This window comes from Microchirus variegatus, assembly GCF_963457635.1.
Source record: "Microchirus variegatus genome assembly, chromosome: 10".
NCBI classification, from domain to species: domain Eukaryota; kingdom Metazoa; phylum Chordata; class Actinopteri; order Pleuronectiformes; family Soleidae; genus Microchirus; species Microchirus variegatus.
This window is the reverse complement of record NC_139811.1, coordinates 13,671,368-13,694,089: the sequence shown is the minus strand read 5'-3', so window position 1 is coordinate 13,694,089 and position 22,722 is coordinate 13,671,368. Positions and strand designations below refer to the sequence as shown.

At 40.5% G+C, this 22,722-nt stretch overlaps 1 protein-coding gene across 1 annotated transcript in view; it reads left to right on the top strand.

The window, feature by feature from the left end:
• Positions 1–3,593: 3,593 nt before the first annotated feature.
• Positions 3,594–22,722, top strand: part of baiap2l1b (BAR/IMD domain containing adaptor protein 2 like 1b) — a 31,830-nt gene continuing 12,701 nt past the window's right edge. Inside the window, exons 1-8 of the mRNA XM_083897033.1 lie at positions 3,594–3,718; positions 5,820–5,895; positions 6,047–6,133; positions 14,155–14,216; positions 15,841–15,912; positions 16,866–17,000; positions 22,140–22,292; positions 22,459–22,614. Of these exons, the coding sequence (XP_083753159.1) occupies positions 3,668–3,718; positions 5,820–5,895; positions 6,047–6,133; positions 14,155–14,216; positions 15,841–15,912; positions 16,866–17,000; positions 22,140–22,292; positions 22,459–22,614 (792 nt within the window). The 5' untranslated portion in view covers positions 3,594–3,667. The remainder of the gene's footprint in view (positions 3,719–5,819; positions 5,896–6,046; positions 6,134–14,154; positions 14,217–15,840; positions 15,913–16,865; positions 17,001–22,139; positions 22,293–22,458; positions 22,615–22,722) is intronic.

Below are 22,722 nucleotides of genomic sequence, written 5' to 3'. Positions count from 1 at the left end.
TGAATGTTACATTTTGGCAAAAGTTGCCAAAGTTTGCATGTTCTCCCCATGTGTGTGTGTGCGTGTGTTCCCTCCAGATTCTCCAGTTTACTCCCACAGTCCCAAAAACATGCAGATTTGTGGATTAGAAAGATTGGACACTCTAAATTGATCATGCATGGATAATTCTCTCTATGTAGCCCTGTGCATGTGCAGGATAAAGCAGTAAGAGATGAGTGAGTGAGTGTTTCACACAGTTAAAGCCAACATTCTCACCTCATCAGTGGTGGTGGTGTGATGTTATGGGGACATCCTGCTGTGTTTTGATGTTGCAACATGTGTTTTAACGCTGAGATATACTTATTTAGTTGTTGTTATTTACTTTTTATCAATGTCATTAATGTCCAGTGATGGTGGTGGTGTCCTCTACTGTCCTCCTGAAGTCAGTCCATTTTTACCAGGTTTCTGACAAACCTGTGTGTAAGTTCACATCAGTGCACACCCACTGCCCCTCAGTCAGTGGTTCCACTTTGTACCACAATCTGGTAATGGTAATAGAAGTGTTTTAAAGGGGACAAATTATGCAAAATCAACTTTTAAATCATTTAAATCCTTATATTTGGGACTCTGGAGGTCCTATCAGTCGGCAGAGTGTGAAAAAAGATGACTGTCATGTTTTATGTGGTCCTCCTCAGTCTAAGTACTGGAGATAAAACACGCATTGTTGACTTCCACGCTCATTGGGACATCACAATGCGCTAAATTCCTGGAATTGTTGTCTTGCGGAGCTCCGCTTTGTACGTAAAACACGCGAGAGTGCTGGCGAGGGCAACAGCATCCGAAAACCCGAAGTCCGTGAAAAAGTTCTATTCTTGGCTCCACAGTGCAGCACAGAGTTCTACACAAACTTCCATCCTCAGAGGATTTATCTGTCCAGTGGATACATGTTATATATGACGTCAATGTGTCTGCTAGAGCCTGCAAATGATCACTTTTCTAAATGCTAACTGCTGTTAGCTCCCAGTCGCCTCTGTGGCTGATGTCATTTCCTGTCTCTTAAGTTTCGTTTTACTTTTTAAGGTGGACCTAAAAGATACTACTGAACAGGGCTGTTTTAGCAGGGTGATTAAACTGCTTTGGTGCGTCATCCTTTTGGTATTTTGACCAAAGCATGTCACAGACATGTTCATTAGGACACCAGGGAACTAGTTTAACTTGGAGAAATAGGGTTTAATATGTAGCCTTTAACAAAATATTCATCTCCCTTTAGTATATTATCATGTGTCAAATTTCCCCAAATACAATGTCTTACATGTTTTGGGTATCTGGTATCCTATTATTTCTGGTATCCTATTATTTCTATAGAAATCTAATAGAATTATAATCCCTTCAATAGAAAGTCCTGTCGGAACATAATCACCTCATGTGTCTTTGTGAAAGCAGGTTGCTAATCAAGCAACGTCAGAAATCGTGACGTGGCACGCTCTAATTGGGCATCATATTGCTTTATTTTGCTAAATATTCCTTCAGTATGGATTCATGCCTGCAGAATCAAAGCTCAGTGGGAGGTTGTCATGGCGGCCATGATGCAGGAGATGACTGCAAGTCAAGAAAAGAGTAGAAAACCTCTCAGACACTTTGGAGACTAATTGCGCCTTATGTGTCACCTTAGAGCATTTTGAGGGCTTAAAGCAGCGGTATGTGTTCACAGCCTGGGGGCACAATCTCATTTTACATTCCTCTCCTCCTTTTGTAGCTCTCCGAGGCTGTAGGGAGATCTCCAAAGTTTTTTACATCAAATGACATTTGCAAAGCAGAGTCAATGTATTTGCTCTCGCTGTTGATTCTCAACGCCGTATTTGCCCTTGCTTTGTTTGTTTTGTCAACAAAGACAAATCCAAAATCCAAGTCCAAAAACTAGAAAGAAAGAAAGTTAGCTGATGTGTAATTGTACGTCTTACGTTTAAATATATTCAAAACATAATAAATGACTTGAATACTAAGCTGAAAAAGCACCAAAGCACGTGTGGATTTACATTAATAAACATGTTGATTTAGTCTCTCATGGAGACAAATGCCTCATGATAGAATAATCTGACCACGGGGGACATCTAGTGGTGAATCATAAAACTTTCCTCTAATGTACCTGAAAGACATTACGTGTAACTTTTTTTTTTCTTTTTTTTTTAAATGTCAGATATCCAGTCATTGCTGAGTCGTGGGTACAAAAATAATCTGAATTCAAAACATTTCATAGCTGGAGTTGAATATATCACAGCAACACAAACACCTATTGCATCAACTTATACTATAAATGTAGGCTACATTTAATATTATTTTAATACGTTGGCTTTATAGACTTTATTGTCAGGTGACACAAAAGTTTTATACATAAATAAATTCATTAAATATCATAAATATTTACAAAACCCTTTTTTAATGTAATCAGGAAATTAAAGTATCGTGTTTATTTAGTTAGTTTGTTTGTTTGTAATTCATGCCATAATGACACTAAACGTAACACCCAGAATCATACATTATAAGTATATAACTGTTTCATGCTTTATATACTTGTATGTACGACGCTGTTTGCCTCCAGGGAGCGCCCGCGTCTCCAGGACAAGTCCACTGTTCACCTTCTCTGTACCGGCCGACAACAGAGTGTCAAGTAACCTATAAGCACAAATGTACAGGAAGTACCCCTACAAAATAAGACGAGGTGAGACTAAGAGACAGAATATAAATATATTTCGTCATATTCAAGTACATGGGTGTGATTAAGAAATGATGACTAACAAAAGGGGTGGAAAGTAATACATTACATTTACAGGCTTTACTGTAATTCAGTAGGTTTGTTGGGTTTTTTTTACATTTACATAAGTATGGTTTTTTTTTTGGAAGTTCTGTATTTTGCTACATTTTAAATTCAATCAGTAACTGAATAAAAAAAAAGCAAGTTAATTTTACTCTGAATTAATTTTAAAAAAGAAAAAAGAGGAACTTTTTTTACTGTAACTTGAGCACATTTTTAGTCCAACTACTTTCACTTGTAAAAAGTAAAATTATTTTTAAAAAATGGTGGTGCTTTTACTTGATTAGAATATGTCAGTACCTTTCTTTCACCTGTGGATTAAAATTACAGATGAATACATATGTTCATGTCATAGTTGTTTTAGACTAAAAGGAGTTTTAATTTGAAAATATATCCGACCGGAAACGTGTTCAGATCTTTTTTATTTATTTATTTATTTTACCTTTAATCGCGGTAACAACTTGTCTTTTCCTACACCTCCTCTGGCCTCCTCCTCCTCCTCCTCCTCCTCCTCCTCCTCCTCAACTCTCCACCTACAAGTTTGACAGCTCAGCCTTTTCACTGCTCACACACACACACACACACACACACACAGCAGCAGCAGCAACAAACACAAACCGACACGGACTTTTCTCCGTTTCCTCTGTCTGTTCTCATCTATTCATCTTGGTGTGTGTGTGTGTGTGTTTTTTTTTTTGTTTTTTTTTTATTATTATTATTATAATTATTATGTGTGCGTCTCCTGGTGGCTATGAGGAATTTCTTGTGTCCGTAGTTTTTTGATCACTCCGGTATCTTTTTTTTAAATTATTTTTATTATAATTATTTTGTACATATATTTTTTTTATCTGGTCGGCTGTCGTTAAGGATCTAAACATGTCGAGGAGTGCGGAGGAGGTGAACAAGCTCACTGAAAGTACATACAAGGTGGGTGGGAATTCAACAGGTGCGACATCACACTAGTGTTCATGTGTCCTCGTTCATGTGTCCTCGTCCATGTGTCCTCCATTAATGCTCTACGTTGTTCAACACTCGCCTTGTTTTCTGTGTGGCTGTTTATATGTGTTCGTATTTACTGTAAACTCATTCATAATCATAATAATAATAATCTAAGTTGTTCTAAAGTGGAGGACTGGACAAATTATAACTTTCTCCAGTTGCAGTGTTGCAAACACACTTCAAACATCACTTTGAACTGTTATACACTTTCAAATGAGTGAAATATTTCTTTGTATTTGTTGTTTTATTTTCCCTAAAAAAAAATGCATGAAATGTCTTCTTTCTTCTTTTACTTACATTTCTTATATCAACTGATTTGAATGTTATATGAAAACCTTTCTTTATCGCCCAGCCCTAATAAGATATCATGTACTTTCAATGAGATTATAGTCATTTTCAATTTCATGGATCTATAGACCGAGTTATATATAGACTAACCTGTTCTATATGTATCTCTGTATCAGGCTAATGTCCAGTGTGGCAACTTTTTAGCAGTTTGAGACTCTCAGTTTGGAGGAGTGACCGTGAGTTTCGTGAGTTTGGATTTTTTTTTAGAGAAGAGCCCCACCCTAGGAGTGCCATTTCCTCATGAAAGCGTCGCCCTGGCTGATGATCAGCATCATTTGAACTCCTCTCTCTCTCTGTAATGTACACTGGCATGTGTGTCATGCAGCAATTTACCGCAGATAGGGTTTTAATAAAGTGAATGTATTCAGATGAACTGGTGTATTTATCATGTGCACTAAACAGGTGGGACATGTAGTGAGAGAGTGACAGAGGAAAGATGTAGTGATGTTAGTGTTGGTTTTCTGCAGCATTTATTCACCTTGTATAGTTATTATCTGCTGCTCCTCTCGGGACAGCCCCCACAGCTCCTTGGTGTGATGAAATGCAGGAAAAAAAAGACTCTGGGTTTAATAATTTAGCTGGCTGAGTGTGTTGTGTGGTAAGATTATACAGCAAGCTCCTCTGACTCGCAGCTATAATCAACAGTGGTTGGAAGCTCCCAGAGTGCTGTATGTTTGCATTAGTGCAGCAGCAAATGAGGCCATGAGTTGGGTATTGTTTTTGTTGCCCAAAGATACAAAAAAAACAACATCTTCTTTCCTCCATGTGCAGTGATGAGAGTGACAGTATCTGTCTCGAGCCTTTGAATGATCACCCACCTCCGATACAGCAGGTTTTTTCGCTAATGTTTGTTTTTAAGGCGCTTGGCCGTGAACTGAAGCTCAGGCCCTTTATTCTCTCACAGTGTCACTGTAGGCACAATAATGGACACAGAACGGCAGAGTCATTTACATAATTGCAGAGATAAACGCTTAATGCTTAGCCAGGACATGATTATTATGAACGACATCGCTCCATAACTCAGTAAACATGAATGAACGGATTGATGGCGCCCACTCGTTCTGGGTATTGTCCGTCTAAAAACCACCACTTGTGTCTTGGAGATATAATATTTTGTGATGCTTTTATCGTCTCCCACTCTTGCACTTATTCCTCCACCAAGCAGGTGATGTTTTCACTGTTGGTTTGGTTGTTAGCTGGAGTACAGGAAAAATAACTGAGAAGATTTCTAACAAAACTTGGTGTATGGATGGGGGGGTTTGCACATCAGCTGACCTAACACCTGATAGAATATATATTTATATATAGATGAAAGGCTCATTCTGAGGTAATGAAAAACAATAATTGATTAAATTAGCTTACTGTATGCTTAATAGTAATTTCAGCTATATCTTACACACTGGACATTTAAAGGGAGCCTTGTTTAGCCTTGGTAGAACCATACCTTCTACTGAGAGCCTGATTTTGGTTCAGTTTTTCATTATTTTTTTTAAAAAATCAAGAAAAAACATTCAGGTGAAGCTTTGCCCAAAGAGTACAGGACATCCCTGTTGTTAATAAATAGTTAACAGGGATTAACGTGTGTTTCCTCTACACCAACGTTGACAGACTGCCCATGTATTTCAAACCAAACCTTTCAAAGAAAGGTTTTTAACACGTTTGTTATTTTCCTTTTGCCCAGAATGTGATGGATCAGTTCAACCCGGGACTGAGGAATATGATCAATCTTGGCAAAAACTATGAGAAATCAGTGGCTGGTGAGTATTTATATACAACACCAATACACTTGTGAACAAATTATTTGTTTGCCCCATTGTTGTGTAATCCTTGAATGAGTTACTGGGGAGCATTTTATTTTCTCCTTAACTATTCTGACCTACATCAATAATCAGTGTCTCATTTTCCCAGCAACGAACCTGGCGGGAAGATTGTACTTTGATGCAATGTCCAAGATTGGGGAGAACGCTGCTGTGTCTCCCGTCTCCAGAGAATTAGGTAAGTTTCCATGTTGCTCTCTTCTGTGATGGATCTGCCAACTGCTGCGATTCTTCCTGCTTTCTGGAAACAGTTGTTTGTCTCACTTGGGTCTCAGGGGAGAGGGATTCCGGGGGTTCTGCAAATGACCGGTATTAGCTGACACACGTGTATTGTACATTAGACGTAGCGGTTATTTTCATAATCGATTAATCTGTCGATTATTTTCATGATTTATCGAGTAATCGTTCGGTCCATGAAATGTCAGAAAATGCTAAACGAAAAAAAAATGTTGGTCAGTGTTTGTCAAACCTGGATATGATGATGTTCTCGAATGTCTTGTTTTGTCCACACAATGATTCAGTTTAAAATGATTTATTTGTTATATGGAGCAAAGAAACCAGAACATACTCACATTTAAGAAGCTAAAACAATCAAAAATCTTGTTTTAATCATGAAAAAAGCTTCAAATTGAGCTCTAAATAGACGTCTAACCCCCTTATATGATTGAGGTTCGAGTCGTTGGTCTACAACTTTACTAGTCCAGTCCCATAAGACAAAATGAGTCTCTTTCCTAGAGTTTTGATTGCATTAGTGTGGATACTTGTATTCTCCAAACTGGCCTCACAGTCTCACGAGAAGTGCAGGTTTTGTAATTGATCTACTAAAACAACTTTAACAAGAAAAACACTGTCAAATCTTCTCCTCGTCATATAGAGACACACTGAGCAGAGCAGCAGTAATACTTGTGTTGTAACACCACCGTGGAACCTTTGATGGATGCACGACGAGCTTCAAAATACACACCGAGCCAAAGTTTTTGTGCGGTTCCCTGTTTTGTTTCGAGCCAACTCCCCCAAAGCTCAGTTGCAGCCCAAAGAGGTCTGGCATCCTAACCCCACTGTCACCAGAGGCACACTTTGATTTAACCACTGTATGTCTCTCTACTCCCCTGCTGATCGGGAGCAAAACTGCTAATTAAATTCACCAGCACAGTGGGAACAGGCACCACCTGGTGCCATATGGGACTCAGTTTCCTGGCACTCTTGAAAGTTATTCTCCGCCACAATAAAAAAAAAAAAAATGAAGCCACCCCCTATTGTGTATACATGAAAGGGAACTGTAAAGGTTTATAATTTGCCCCATAAAGAAGACATGTAATTGGTCTGTGGTGATTCATAGGGCAACATGTTTTTGTTGTACAAATCTACAACTCAGCTTTCTCCACCAGCTCAGCGTACATTTTTACATGTCGTATTGGTCGTCAATCCACGTGTACAGGTGGTGGGTCATTGATGGTTTTCAGAGTAAAACATCACATGGAATAATCACTGTTGTCTGGCAGGGATGGGTTAAAGAAGTATGTTCAGTGTGCAGGTGAGACTTGCTGTGCAGGCTCTGAAAATAATACTTACATGACACAGAACTGTCAACAGCCAGGTGATAAAAGCCAGACGTTAAAAATACCTGAGAATTTTTGTCGAGTGTAGAATAAGGGAAAGGGATTAAGGCAGTTTACAGTTAATGACGTCCTGTTGTGGCTGCTTGAAATGTGCTTCCTGTAATAGGAAGTGAGTGGGGGAGTGGTGATTGTTATCAGTGTCCGTATAAGCTATGAAAAAAATGACCCAAAATGTCCAATTATGACCTGTTTGAATAGTCAATTTAAATTAAATTAGAAATTAAATCAAATGGGATAACATAGATACAACAGTAGTATACCAAAACAGCTTTATGTAAGATGAAGTCAGGATGTCACACTCACACCCGAGCACCCACTAATCCCTGCTGGGAAAGACAGGGTGGGACAGAGAGACAAAGAGAGGGAGAGCGAGGTTTAGTCACTCTTGTCTCATGACGGATCAGTTTAGTCTGAGTCATTATGGTGGATTATGTGGAGCAAGGGAGGGGGGGGTGATTAAATACACACAAACATAAACTAATTTCATCTAACCAGGCCTGGAAACTGAAATGCACTGTAAATGGTTGGAAAACTCACACCTGAATGTTCTGACGGTGGATGTCGGCTTTTCAAGTGTGTGCCCTTTGCTCCTGAGGTTGCTCATAGATCTGACCCATCAGAAACCTGAGCTTCACCAATGCGTGGCCAACCAGAAACCAGATACTCTTGAGAGGCAGCGGAGGAGTGGTGCACCTTATCCCACCAACTTCTTCTTCCTTTAATTCCTTTAGTCTTCTTCTTCCTCCTCCTCCTCCTCCTCCTCCTCCTGTGCCATAGTTCAAATGTCAACAGTTCTTTCATTCAGGAACTCAGGAGTCTGACTTCTTCCTCGTTTCATTGTTTGGAACAAGGAACAAGTGGATCTGAAGGACCAGGGTGTAAAGATGGATGACTGAGTTTAGAACAAGCTTTATTTGTTTTTGCCTCTTTTCTAACTTTGAGGTTTAACTATGCCTTTGGTCGATGACCAAAAACTGAAGGGCATTCAAAAGCCCATAAGCATTTTGTTGTCTGCAGAGATTTTAATCTCTTCCAGCTTTAATTTTGTCCTTTTACAGGGCTTTACGGATGCTCAACACACACACACACACACACACACACACACACACACACACAGGTCCTTGAAATGCCTTTTGGCCCATTTTACATAATCCAGGCAGGTTTGCATGGCGGCTGTCACCAATGCCAAAATGAATTTGTCCACATTCAAAAACAGAGGAAGAACCCCCCCCCCTCCCTCCTCCTTTTTATTTGTGTGTATACATCCATCACTGATCATCATTTCACTCTCTCTCTATTTTTGAAATAGTTTTACTTCATTGCTCACATAAAAAAAAACACAGTGTCACTGTCAATTGAGCATCAAGACACTGAATTATACAGTTATCGTCTGTAATTAAGTGATCATTGTTTGTCGAATGCACTTACATATAATAGCACGTCTATTGGTCTGCATCACATGGATTTTCTTTTGTTCCGTCTGCTGTTGTTACGCATAATAAGATCCTGAAACCATGACTTTCTTGCTCTGCTTTTGACATATTTGACAGCGGTATTGAGTACTGTCTTGAGCCGACTGTAGGTTGTATTGTTTTGTGTACACGCTTAAAAATAAGGGTTCTAAAAGTGTTCTTCTAAAAGGGCTGAGGTTCATTTGCTTCTGAAAAACCCTTTCCCGAAGAAAGGGTTCTTGGTAACACTAACGGTTCCAGTAAGAACCATTTTGATCCAGAGAACCCTTTAAAACCCCTTTCCTGAATAAAGGAAAGGGGAACCCTCCAAAAGGGTTTCAGGTGGAACCTTTGTAAAAAGGTTCTACCTGGAGCCAAAAAGGGTTCTCCTATGAGGACAAGCTGAAGAACCTTATATGGTTCTACTTAGCACTTTTAGTTCTTAGAGTGTAGTGTATTCTTTATATTATATCTGATTATATATATATATTATATCTGATCATTCAGATATATATATATATACACATATATATATATATATATAAAATCATTTTTGCTGTGTTTGACACATGTATGCAAACCATTTCTCCCACGCCACATAAATGCCAATAGTGGCATTTATTGTGATTTTCAGGTTGTGTGTTTAGCAGAAAGGGGAATTTTCTTTGGACTACAGGGTACAGTTGTCAGGATAGTCCTGAGAGTTGGCACAAGCCAGAGGAAAAGTGTTGTTCAAACAGCTCACATTGACTCAAAAACAACATATAAAGTCTCTTTTTACATTGGCATGTAGCGGAACGTTTAGTAGCCCTGTGACATGGGGGGAAAACACGGTTTATACAGCAGCAGCCTGTCTTCCTTGTGTCAGATTACCTGTGGTGTTGCGTTGCTGCCTCTGGTTTTGTCCACATCATGGCATATTTTTTTTTTTTTGCCCTCATACCTTGCCCCGATTGTGCATGCGCCGGTCGCCTGGCAACGCTGTGTGTGCAGATTGCATCAACAACAAACAAAAGGAGTGTGACACGCAGGAAAAGGACTGTTGATTTCTGTGACGTCGTTCCGAGGCGCGCGCGTCCAACGGTTACATGACACATTTGCATTGATCTTATAAAGATATTATGAGGCGTCGGTGACTCAAGACTTTTTTTTGTTTCACAAATGAATCCTGTCTGTCAGGTATTTGGGGTTCCACACCTGCCAATGTTATAAGGATTACCTTGTTCTTCTGGTAGGATGAATGGACTTATATATTAGATAAATTGAGTGCCTGGTGTACTTTTTACCCAGTGTCCTTTGGGGGTAATTTGGTGGACATATGTCGCAACCAAGCCTTTTTCCCCTATTATGTATCTAAGTATATCCTTTTTCTGTCGTCTGGTTTCTCCTGTGCTGTGAAAGGGCAGATTTACTGAGCTTTTATCTCTTTGGGCTGTTTGAACTGTGCTGAGTGAAAGAGCTACTGTGCCATAGGGCAAGGTGGAGCAGGCTCACTGTAGGTGGAGCACAGCAGGGATGGGCAGTGTTTACATACAGATGAATGTACATGTCATAGTGATGCATCACACCAGGCAGCCTATTGAACAACTGTTGCGAAAAAGTTGCACAGTAAATTTCTACACGGGTTTTTCCGTTTCCACTTCTTTTCACATGCTTTAGGTTCCTTTGTTGCCTCGCTGATTTTAAACTGAAAGGGGATTTACAGAATGTAAAGTATGTTAAACAGCAACCTGTAGCATTTAAAATGGTTGCTGTAATCTCAGGTGAAAACACTGTAGGGGTGCGGTTGCCAGGTTTTCCCCCCCAAAAATGATGCTGCACTTAAACTCAGTTTTACATACATTAAATGTCCCATATTATGCAAAGTCAACTTTTTAATCATTTAAATCCTTATATTTGGGACTCTGGAGGCCCTATCAGTCAACAAAGAGGATTCACTCATGTTTTTGTGGTCCTCCACAGTCTAAGTACAGGAGATAAAACACTCGATGTTGACTTCCGTGCTTACTGGGACGTCACAATGCGCTAAATTCCTGGAATTGTTGTCTCGCGGAGCGCCGCTTTGTCCGTAAAAAACGTGAGAGTGCTGGCGAGGGCAATTGTATTCGAAAACCGGAAGTCCTCGCGAAAAGTTCTTTGTTAGGGTTAGGGTTTCTTGGCTCCACAGTGCAGCACAGAGTTCTACACAAACTTCCGGCCTCAGAGGATTTATCTGTCCAGTGGATACATGTTATGTATGACGGCAATGTGTCTGCTAGAGCCTGCAAATGATCACTTTTCCAAATGCTAACTGCTGTTAGCTCCCAGTAGCCTCTGTGGCTGATGTCATTTCCTGTCCCTTAAGTTTAGTTTTACGGGTTGTTTTTTTTTAAAGAGATACTACTAAACAGAGCGTTCTGAACAGGGCTGTGTTGGCAGGGTGATTGAACTGCTGCGGTGCTTCATCCTTATGGTATTTTGACCAAAGCATGTCACAGACATGTTCATTAGGACACCAGGGAAGGGTTAACTTGTAGAAATAGGGTATAATATGACTCCTTTAATGTAACTTTTTCACAGTATGTTTCATTTTTTTTATAAACACTGAATTGATTTGGGTTAGGGCCACACTGCGGACCGTTAGCCAGCATTGTTGCCTCACAACAAGAAGGACTGGACCTTTCTGAGGACAAAAGCGGAAGACAATGAATGAATTAATGATTTGATCTTGTCAGCAACAGTTGAACTATTGAAAGTGAAAGTGTGTCACAGCAGTGGAGAATTACCACATAATGAAAGGACAGAAAAACATTATACTTCCACCAAGAACATGTATGAAGCTCCCTCAGCTCTTCAGCCATCTGTATGTTAACGCATCTCCACTGCAGACTTTCTTCTTTTATGGTCAAGACGTTTTTTGCTCTTTAGGATTGGTAAAGTTTGGACTTCTTGACTCAGAGTTACAGCTTGCTGTGTTTAGTTAAAGCTGCTGCAATCTTCCTTACTCTCTGATGACATACCAGTGTATCTGTAGGATGGTGGTTACATCAGCCCAGTACAGTACAGCTGCACTTATTGGATAATATAGAATGCTATGTCATGGCGTTCATTCACTGTACATGAAAAATAAATGTCCACTGTAAAAACTGTATTGTGGGAAAAGGTAATCTCATGTTCCCGCTTTGGCGATTCGCACCTTGTTTGTATATTCCTTCATAGAGCAGTGTATACAAGGGAAAATGCCAACATATTTAGTTCATTGCTTTCTTTGAATAAAACCAGAACGGTCCTTTTTATAACAACTAGAGTCACAGCCACAGAGCAGCAGCTGTTGTTTTGCTGATTCTCCATCATTGTTTCTCTGCTGCTTCCAGCAATAAAATGACTCCCCATCTGCACCAAGACATGTAATCAGATTTACTGGCCCACACACACACACAAGTTGTTCCTCTTTTGTCCAACAGTACTTGAGGGGTATTTTTCGTAAGGCAGAAGCAGCCACGCATTGTCAGCCAGTGAGACGCGCAGAAGCCTTTTGTGTCTGCTAACAACATTGTCTCAGCCACAGACAATAATATGTGTCAGACATAAGTAAAGGGCCACGAATCGCTGATTCGAGTGTAATGCCGCACAGCCATTAAGCCGGGGTTCAAAGGTCACAATAAATAACCATTCTTCCATTTTTGATACCTCGGCATTATCACAACCTTGAGTATCACGACACAACTACTACAAATTTCAAACCCAATAGAGTAAGATTAGAACAAAAATGACAATACAATTTTAAAACTGTCTGACATGTGCTTATAGTGACTTGGCCCCAAATAGAGGTGGTATGATTAACTGGCTGTCAACATTGCAGGAGACAACACACTCATACTGTTGCAAATTAGTATCTTATCTGACACATAGTTTTAGCATCGATTTGTATCTTTGAATCATCGTGTTTGTCGATACTGAGTGAGATCGGTCCGATACAGTTGTTTTTGTGCTGATGCATTTGCTTCTTAGCCATTTCAAAAACACAATGCTCCAACTGCGGTACACTCTTAGAAATAAGGGTTCCAAAAGGGTCCTTCTACAAGGGCTGAGGTTCTACCTGGAACCATTTGCTTCTGAAAAGGGTTTCAAGGGTTCTTGGTAACACTAATGGTTCCAGTAAGAGCCATTTTTAGCCAGAGAACCCTTTAAAATCCCTTTCCTGAATAAAGGGTCTTAAAAGGGTTCTAGGTGGAACCTTTATAAAAAGGTTCTACCTGGAACCAAAAAGGGTTCTCCTATGAGGACAAGCCGAAGAACCTTGTATGGTTCTACTTAGCACTTTTATTTCTAAGAGTGTAACAAATGCTGTACTCCTGTAATTTAAAACAAAATTACACTCTGCTGTTTTGCTTTAAGTGCTGTAAGTTGCTGACACTGCAGTAATCACACGGCAGTGGTGCATGAGCTTACTGAAGCATTTACCGATTATTTTTTCCGATATCCGGTCCTGGGATTTTTACCTACTTTAGATCAAATTTATTTTTGTTCATGTTCATGAAACTGTGTGTTATTTATATTTCTTTGTGGTTTTCCTGCTCGTACAGAAACATCTGCACTGCACCTAAAGCACAGGGAATTCAAGTGTGATTATAGTGTTCAAAGATTAAGGCTGCCGCGTGTGTCTGTTGCAGGCAGGTCATACACAATTTTAATCACAATTTCCCCGTGAATGATTGCACTCCACATAATCTTAATTTGATTGCTTTGTGAGCAACGTGCAACGATAGAAAGTTATACGTTTTGGCTGCGTTCCATCCGAGCTCTTTTTTTAATTAGCTGAGCACTAGGTGGTCCAGTTTTTCAAGTCCAGGCGTACATAATTTTTTTATTTTTCATCTTCGTAAGGAGGGAAATCCTTGGTAAAATAATCTGCAGATGATTTGTTTTGGGGGGTCTCTAATGGGTCTGCATCATTTCTCAACAGCAGATTTCATATACAGTGCTTATATCGTATAGTGTACGTTTTCTTCCTTGTGCACAGTTGTCCCTGTTGCATATCGTTCTGTTCAGCCCGAACGAGGGAAAGGCAACAATTAGATTGCACCTGCGTTTCATCAGACATCAACCTGTAAGTTGTTTTGTCTTCTCGTCTTCCTCTTTGTCTGCAGGTGCCGTGCTGATGGAAATCTCCGAAGTCCACAGGAAGGTTCATCTTGAGATGGAGGAAAATGTGAGTGCTGGTAATGAAGCAAAACTTCTGTGCAACATAATTACTCTGTAATTGTGTTGTCGCCTCACCCAGGCGCACTTTGTCAGGCACTCTCACTCGTGGACTGTTGCTCAATGCGAGGTGTTTCCACACAAGCGCAGGTGAAGCCGCAAGTTCACCAAGCGCCATTTAGTGGCACTGAACATCCCACTCACTCACTCTCTCTCCTGCTCCCTCTGTCGTTTCCCCCACCTACATCAGTGCCAGTTGCATAATAGACGAGTGAAACTAAGCGTGTGGAAGAGGATGGGACACAACAGGTTTGGGTTGTTGGGACACATGTTGCTTTATTTCCTTGCTGGGAACAAGGAAGGCAAGTCTCAACATGTCCTGGAAAACACTGTCTGGAGCCGTTTGGTGCATTGAGAAACTACAGTAGCATGCTAATGCAACCGTAGGCCTACATATAATTATTATATGTATATATGTAATGTAAAATAATAAGAATACAGAGCACATGGTTTGATTCATTTGACCTTTTGATAGACATTTACCCAATGTCTATCAATCTACCAGCTAATTCTTTGTTACTTCCTTTGAAACTCTGATATAGAGCACATGTGTCAAACTCAAGGCCCGGGGGCCAGATGTGGCCCGCCACGCCATTTTATGTGGCCCGCTAGTGATTAATTGGTCTTAAAAATCTGTGTTAAAATAGGTCTATGCTGCTTTAAGGCGTGCGTTGACCATGAACTACATTTCCCACAATGCACGGCGATTGCATTACCCGCAAAGTGACGGCACCGCCACTAGATCGCAGTGTATCATTGTGCGACAAGTAATAAATACAGAAAGTTATTTAGCAATATTTTGTGAGAGAGTAGTTACCTTTTATTTTACATTATATTTGGTTAGATTTATTCTGTATGACAGCTCCATCTGGCCCTTTGAGGGTAACCATTATGCTGATGTGGCAAATGAGTTTGATACTCCTGATATAGAGCATTAGAATGTGTCACAATGAAACACACCTTTAACCAAAAGCTCATCTCTTTATGGATTCGTATAATGCCCTGCAAAACCAAAAGTGGCCAAGCGTGGAAAATAACCTGTTAAAGTCGAACCTCGGGTCGGAGGATTTGCAAACCGCTCCTCTGAGACGTTTGTTGATAACATCATCAGTGGGCGGTTTGCTTGTTAATGGCCTGCATTTGGTGAGTCACGGCATTTTTATTCAGGTGCGTTGTGTGTGTGTGGTCATCACTGCAGGTTCAGAGATGGGGTCTTACTGTTCATCGATCTGCCCCGTGTGTACGCGCCAACACCGCATTCACAGCTAAGGCTGTGGTGAAGGAGTGCGCTGACACCGCGCACATTAATGAGCACCGGAGAGTGTGCAAGAAGGCTGTGGGCATTTCCACGCTTAGCGTCTGACTCATTCATAAATGCAACCTTGGACGTGGTTCTCACCCCCGCACACACTCACTGACACACTGTGTGCGATCAGTCTTCGATTGTCTCGATGAAACTTGCTGTTTTTTTCCCCTGTGGGCTGCTGACAAACTGTAAGACTTCATCCACCCATCAAGTTTCTAATCAGTGCGTCTTCTCCTCTCTCCCTCTCTCTGCTGCCTCTCACCTGAAGTTTAAAAGGTTCCACAGGGAGATAATATCCGAGCTGGAGAGAAAGACCGAGATGGATGTCAAATACATGACAGTGAGTTCTCTGTGTGTACAAATATAAATATAAACCTGTAAGCCAGATGTCTTTGATTATTCATTGTGACCATAAACAGGGCGAGTGTGTTTGGAATGTGATAACTCATGTGGTCACGTAGGTTTAATTTACCAAATTTATCCAACTTGAGCTATGCAGTAATTCAGTGCTGCAGTCAAGGCAATTAGTTTATCCCGGTGGGAGCTACAGTATGTGCTGCAAAGACAGCACAGTAGACAAGCAAGGGAAAGTTTTCTTAGTGTAGTATTGACCACCAAAATCGAGGAAAAGTTATAAAAAAGGAATAAAAACAACCACTTGACGGTCGTGGGAGGACGCTGGAGCAAATCCTAGGTGACAAAGGGCAAAAATCAGGGTAGACCCTGGAGAGGCCAGCTGAAACCGAAATTATACATTCCTGCATTCATTCATTCATTCAATTGATCATTCACTAATTTGTCCACTTGTTTGGACATGCATTAAAAAAAACATTTACTAAAACATTCATGTTTTAGTGTAATTCCTGACAATAGTGTGTTGTTGTTTTGTACATTTCTGCTGAATGGCAGATAAATACATTTTTATGGTGAACTTTATATCGTTTCATATGAACACAGACACTTTTATTTTGAAATTGTGTGAAATATCGATCCCTATGATTTCAATTAATATCAAGTTATAATGGAGTTATTTCTGTAAGTTTTTTAAACAATAGATTAATGGTGCATTATAACTAAATGTATAAGGTGAACTACGTTCCATATCAACACAGACACTTTTATTCTGAAATAACGTGAAATATCCATCCCTACAAATACTATGAACTAAGGCTATGTGTCATGTGTCCGTCCCCGTTATAATAATGTGTGGATTCTGCTGTATATCAGACTTTCATTTCATTGTCAAAGTGCAGTGATTTCTGCGACTCCTGATTCTCTTTCCTCTGCTTTCAGGCCACGTTTAAGAGATACCAGATGGAGAACAAGATGAAGCAGGAGTCACTGGAGAAGTCCCAGTCAGACCTGAAGAAGCTGAGAAGAAAGAGCCAAGGCAAGAACGCCAACAAGTACGAGAGCAGGGAGAGCGAGGTGAGACAGACGGAAGACGCGTCTACTTGTATACAGTACACCGTGTGTACACACACACACACACACACACACACACTTACATATTATACTCAGTCATTCATAAACGTTGACACCTGAGACACGTCGCGTCAAAGACCAGTGTAACAGTATCGTAGGGAGTCGGTGTGTGTGAAGTGTCTGGTGTGTGCAGTCATGCGGGGAGAAGATCCGTTTGTTGTCCTTTGACTTTTGCCCGCATGCAATCCCCTTCCTGTGCTGCCTGGCTCCGCCCACACACACACACACACACAAGGACAAGCAAGCAAACGCCCGAGGGGTTGTTTTAATTAGACCAGATTTAATGTACATAAACCACTGTACGTTGTGCACAAGTGTCCGCGCAGGCAGGAATAAATCTTTTAAGTAAACACTTTCTTCTTAGCTCAGCGGAGGAAGTATTAATCCATTTGTACTTCAATTACTTCAATAATCCTCTCTAGTTGTGTATGCAAGCATGGTTAGTTGTGTGTGTCAGGTCCCGTAAGCTGGTACTTCAACGTAATGTGCTTTCAAACTAATGTTTGTTTTCGCTATTTCAACTCCTGTCCCTGACTCCAGTCTGTTTGCCACCACATATGCGCGGCATTTCTTATCGCACGCAGTTTAGTCTTAATTGCATACAATTAATCCCTGTGGAATGTGATGTCATTATACACAGTCAGTGTGAGCGGTTATTATTCGGTGACACCACACCCTAACGGTGACAATGCAGATTGAATACTGCGGCGGGTTCAAAGCGGCGACCCCGAGAGCTCAGATTTTACATAACCTGCCAAACAGCGATCCAGTCGGGCAACCTGTTCACCCGGGTGTGTGTGTGTGTGTGAGTGAGTGTGTGAGTGGTCAAGGGTTTGTGTATTCTGCCAACAAGGTCACTCCTGCCCTGCCTTTGCTGAGGGAAATGCTCCATTTACTTTTTTTTTTTTTTGATATATGAGCACTGTCTTTATTTTCTAAAGGTTATTGTCGTCAGTTAATCAATCAGTTAGTCAATTATTATTATTAAAGCAGACCTAGACCAGAAGTTCGAATTAACGCAGTTTTTTAGTGTGAATCTGTGTCCTTACCTTGTTTAAGAAGCCCTGAAGGTTCAAAACAAACAGTTCAGCCATTGCTGAGAACGATGTGTTTTATTGTAAACTCGGGCTCAGCGAGATCTCTGAAAAAACCCGGTCCGGTTACGTAAACAACGGATCTCCGGGAACAGCAGATCGTCCTGCTCCGGGCACTAGTCCAGGCACATCCGGTTGCGTACATTGAACCGAAGAAGAAGAATAACATCCGTTGTGGAGGTGTTTCACGAGCGACAGTGTCTTCTGACTCTGGGTCAAAGTCATAAAAGGGACTGCGGCGGGGAGTCGTGACAAAGCTATTTTTAAACCTTGTTAAAACAATGTTTTGATAATGAGCAGCAGTGCATCCACCGTTCCAGAGGGGGGAGCTGCACTTCTGAGAGCGGGTGTGCTGATTATGTCACTTCCGGGTATTGGCCAATCACAAGACAGTTGGGAAGCCGGGGTGAGAGTTGAGTCTGAAATATCGCGGCTGGGGAACAGCGTCAGAAAAGAGGAGTTCTATCGACTCGTTTACAGCAACTAGGAGGTTTTTGACCATAAAAACAAGTTAATGTATGCAAGTAGACCTCCATAACTCACATATATGTGCGACAGGACCACTATATGTGAGCTTTAAATCATTATTATTAAATCCTTTGACTGACAGAAAGTATGAATATTAAGTCAAAGTACTGACCAAGTGGAGAGAATGACAAAACACTCTATTGTTTCAGTCTCTTATATGAAGGAATCTGTTTGTTTTTCTATTAGGTTAGTTGAGGTAATAGTATGTAATGTTATAATAATTATAATTACAACGCACAAAAGACTTTTGTGTTGCAATTATTCGTATGCTACTGTTATTACATTGATTTACACAAATAAATGTGTAATTATGAAACTATGTTATTATAGTTATTATAGTCCACCTTCCTCTTCTGACTCATGCCTTCTCTCATTCTACTATCCTTCCTGCTTTTCCCCCCCTTTCTTTTCCAACTGCTCTTGACCGTTCGCTTCCCATCGAACCACAAGTTCAAGAGTATTTGCCCCGTCGCTGTGCTCTCTCATCTGATGTAAGAGCCACGTATTAGGATTTAGACGCCCAGAGATGGACGGCCAGCAAACAGACAGACGGGCAGTGGTGTCATCAGAGGGCTTAAGGGCAGGGGCTTACAGCAGCTATGGATTCACCACGCAACAAAGAGACGTCAAAGCCAGGGAGCGATCCGTCAGAAAGTAAAGACAAGATAAAGAGGGAGAAGGAAAGAAAGTGAGAGAGCTGCCACAGCTGTCAGACCATTGATTAAAAGACTAGTCTAGAAAAGGGAGCCCGAGTTTCTCTGTTAACAGGATTAGTAAAAGCAGAGATACATATGTATCACGTGGCTAAGAAGATCCTTTGATTTCTCACATTATCCATAGCAACTGAACTTCTTTCCGTTATTTCAAACTAAAGACTGCTTTAATTGGGATGCTTGTGATTTCTTTGTGACCCCTATTGGAACAAAAACTTTAATTAGTGTTTAAGGGTTGAGTTAGGGCAAGTGAGAAATGAATGCAAGTCGACATAATGTCCCCAAACGTGTTCCCGTGAGCGTGTGGAATAACATTTCAAACTCTCTCTCCTTTTTCATCCACTTGTTAGCCGAAATTAAGCCGCCCACCATTTCTGTGTTATTTCTCCTTTAATTCTGTTGCTCTTACTGGCATGGGATGCAACAGCAGTGTTTGTCTGTTGCCAAAACAAAAACACAACAATAGGAAATTAAAGCACTGAAGGAAATTAAGTAAAATGCATGTATTTTGGTTAATCATTTCAGGGCCAGTAATAACATTATATTCACTCCCGGGAGCTTCTCGGTGAGTTTAATGAATGCAAATGATGCAATCTGACGCTTCCGCAGCATTTATAATCGTTATAAGTTGTTGCATATTAAGCAACGGCTGCAGCACACTCCATTTCTATCATTATTCTTCAAGAAATAAAGTTAATTGCTGGCATTTTGGATCTACTGTCAATATGTATGTAATCTGTGCTGTGAAGTATTACATATTACAGAAATAATGTGTGTAAATCTGGAAACCTTTCTGTCAGTAAGCGTCTTTTATTTTATGCCACATTACTTCTATGTTGTTCTCTTAAAGTTGTAAAGGCAACATTGTTGATGCGTCATCACGTTCTTTATGGCTTAAATGTGTGGATGTAAACGCTTTATAGAAGAGGAACAGGGAAATGAAGGGAGGGAGCGAACGGAAATGATTAAGAATAAGACTTCTGGTGGTATTTGTGCAGGTGCGTTTACTTTTTAATAATAATACTTTGCATCTGCTTATTTGATTTTATTTCTCCAAGCCTGCGGTCATTTGAGGACTCTGTGGCATTTGCCAATTGACAACAGCTAAACAGATGATATCACTCTGCACTAAACACACACACACACACACACACACGGATGCAGTTCATGTTGTTAATACTCCTCACTGGAATAGTTATATACTTTAAAGAGGTACTTTTTTATTTATAAAAACCTCTATGTCATTTAGATCAGTTGTGAATGTTTTTATAGACAATCATTTTATCCTATTTTGCCTGTACCAGAGTAAGACGACCACGAATAGCGATTGGTATTGGAACTGGAAAGGGGAGAAGAAAAAAAAGTGTATAGCGCCACTACAGGCTTCCTGAATGAAATAAAGCACTAAAATTATAAATGAAGACCATAATTGTCCAAGAGACCCAGAAAACGCAAAACGAAACCGAGACCCAAAAGGCTGAAGTCACAACAAACTCTCCAGCGACACAAGTTACACACTGGGAAACAGGCGATTGACATCAAACACACACAAAGTTCTTAAGCGGCCACAGGGAGAACCTCTCACTGCCTGTGAAGGTGAGACAATGAGAGTGAGCAGATCACTGGAGACTCAGGGTATATGAACACTCCCCACACCTGGGCTTGATCAACGTCAATCAGTGTCACACACACACACACACACACCTGACTGCAGTGAGTTGATTCTCCCACCGCTCTCACAGAGCCGGGAAGATTGAGTGACTTCACAATTTCAATCTGTGTAAAACATTCAAACACCAAAGATTCCTGTTTTTGTAAGCCCTCAGCCATGAGGGATTTATCAGATGAGAAAGGTTGTAAAGGCTGAATAGAGAGGGTGTGTCTGTGTGTGTGTCTGTGTCTGTGTGTGTGTCGCTGAATTATCAGCCGTTAACAGGTGTGCCCATTCCTGCCAGTTGGATGAGGTTGACAACATGGATCTCACATGTACAGATACTAGTTTCACTTCCAAAACTGTCTTCATGTATATATAAAAAAAAATAATAATAATAAATAAATAAATAAATAAATAAATAAATAAATAAAAAAGGCCAGATAGGAGCCAGAATGCAAACTTTTTAGAGTCAGGTAATAATCCTGCATTTGCACAAAAACACAATAGCAAAACTCTGAATATGAATCTATGTGAAGGTTCACAAAAGAAAAATGAAAAAACCAAAATATCAAACATGTAGATCATTGAAATAAATAAATGTAGATTTTTAAAGAAGTCAAATGTGAATTCAGATGTTATGCATGGATTTGTGTTATAACACACTATCAGTGGAAGATCCTGTCAGGCTTTGTCTTTTTATAATCCCAGGTTGCCAGTGTAGATAAGACTGACCCGTCTTTTAACTGCTGTGTTGTGTCCCTCTTGTGTGCTAATGCTTTTGTCCTTTCACCAAACACAAATGGCAGCCTGGTATGTCAATGCAGTAAACTGTAGTCTAATGTCACCTGTTCTCTGCAACACAGAGATTAGGATATTCAAAAAGAAACCCTGCTTTTTTTCACGTCATTTGCTGCTAACCGTGTGCTCATGAAGATAAGACAACTTCTATTGTTGGTGGTAGTTTGTTCGACAAACACCGTGTTTTGTCAAGACCGGTAATCCATTACGAAAATGACTCGAATTATATTTACTTTTGAGTGATGTTCACATGAATCATGTATGTGTGTGTGTGTGTGTGTGTGTACGTTATCAGTGCCTGGAAACACTGACGAGCCGTCAGATGGACATGCAGTTGTTCGTCGCAGATGGCTGCAAGGAGGCTCTGCTGGAGGAGAAGAGACGCTTCTGTTTCCTGGTGGACAAACACTGTATGTTAACCTACCAGATGGCCTCCTTCCATGATAAGGTACAAGAGTTTCCTGCTCCTTTTTTTTTAATGCTAGAACATCCAACTCTTCAGACCTCAAAAAAACATTTGTCCAAAACCCACGATGCATCGTGTTACCATAGTGATGGAAATGTGAACACAGTTTTGCTCATTTTTCTTTTAATATCTGTATTTTTGTGTCCAGGCCAGAGACATACTGACGGAAAAGCTAAGCACGTGGCAGGACCAGTGCAACGACGCCACGAACATGCCTGAGAGCGTGTTGTCCATGATCGAGGGCCTGCGGACTCAAGTCCCCATCACACCAATGCCCTCTCCGTCCCCGTCACAGCGCAGCTTGGTATGTTGGGATGGACGAGGGTAGAGAGACACTGCGCAGAGTTGTCTTACAGAAGATAAGATCATAGAATAGATTATAGAAACCTAATAATTGCTCAGGTTAATGTAA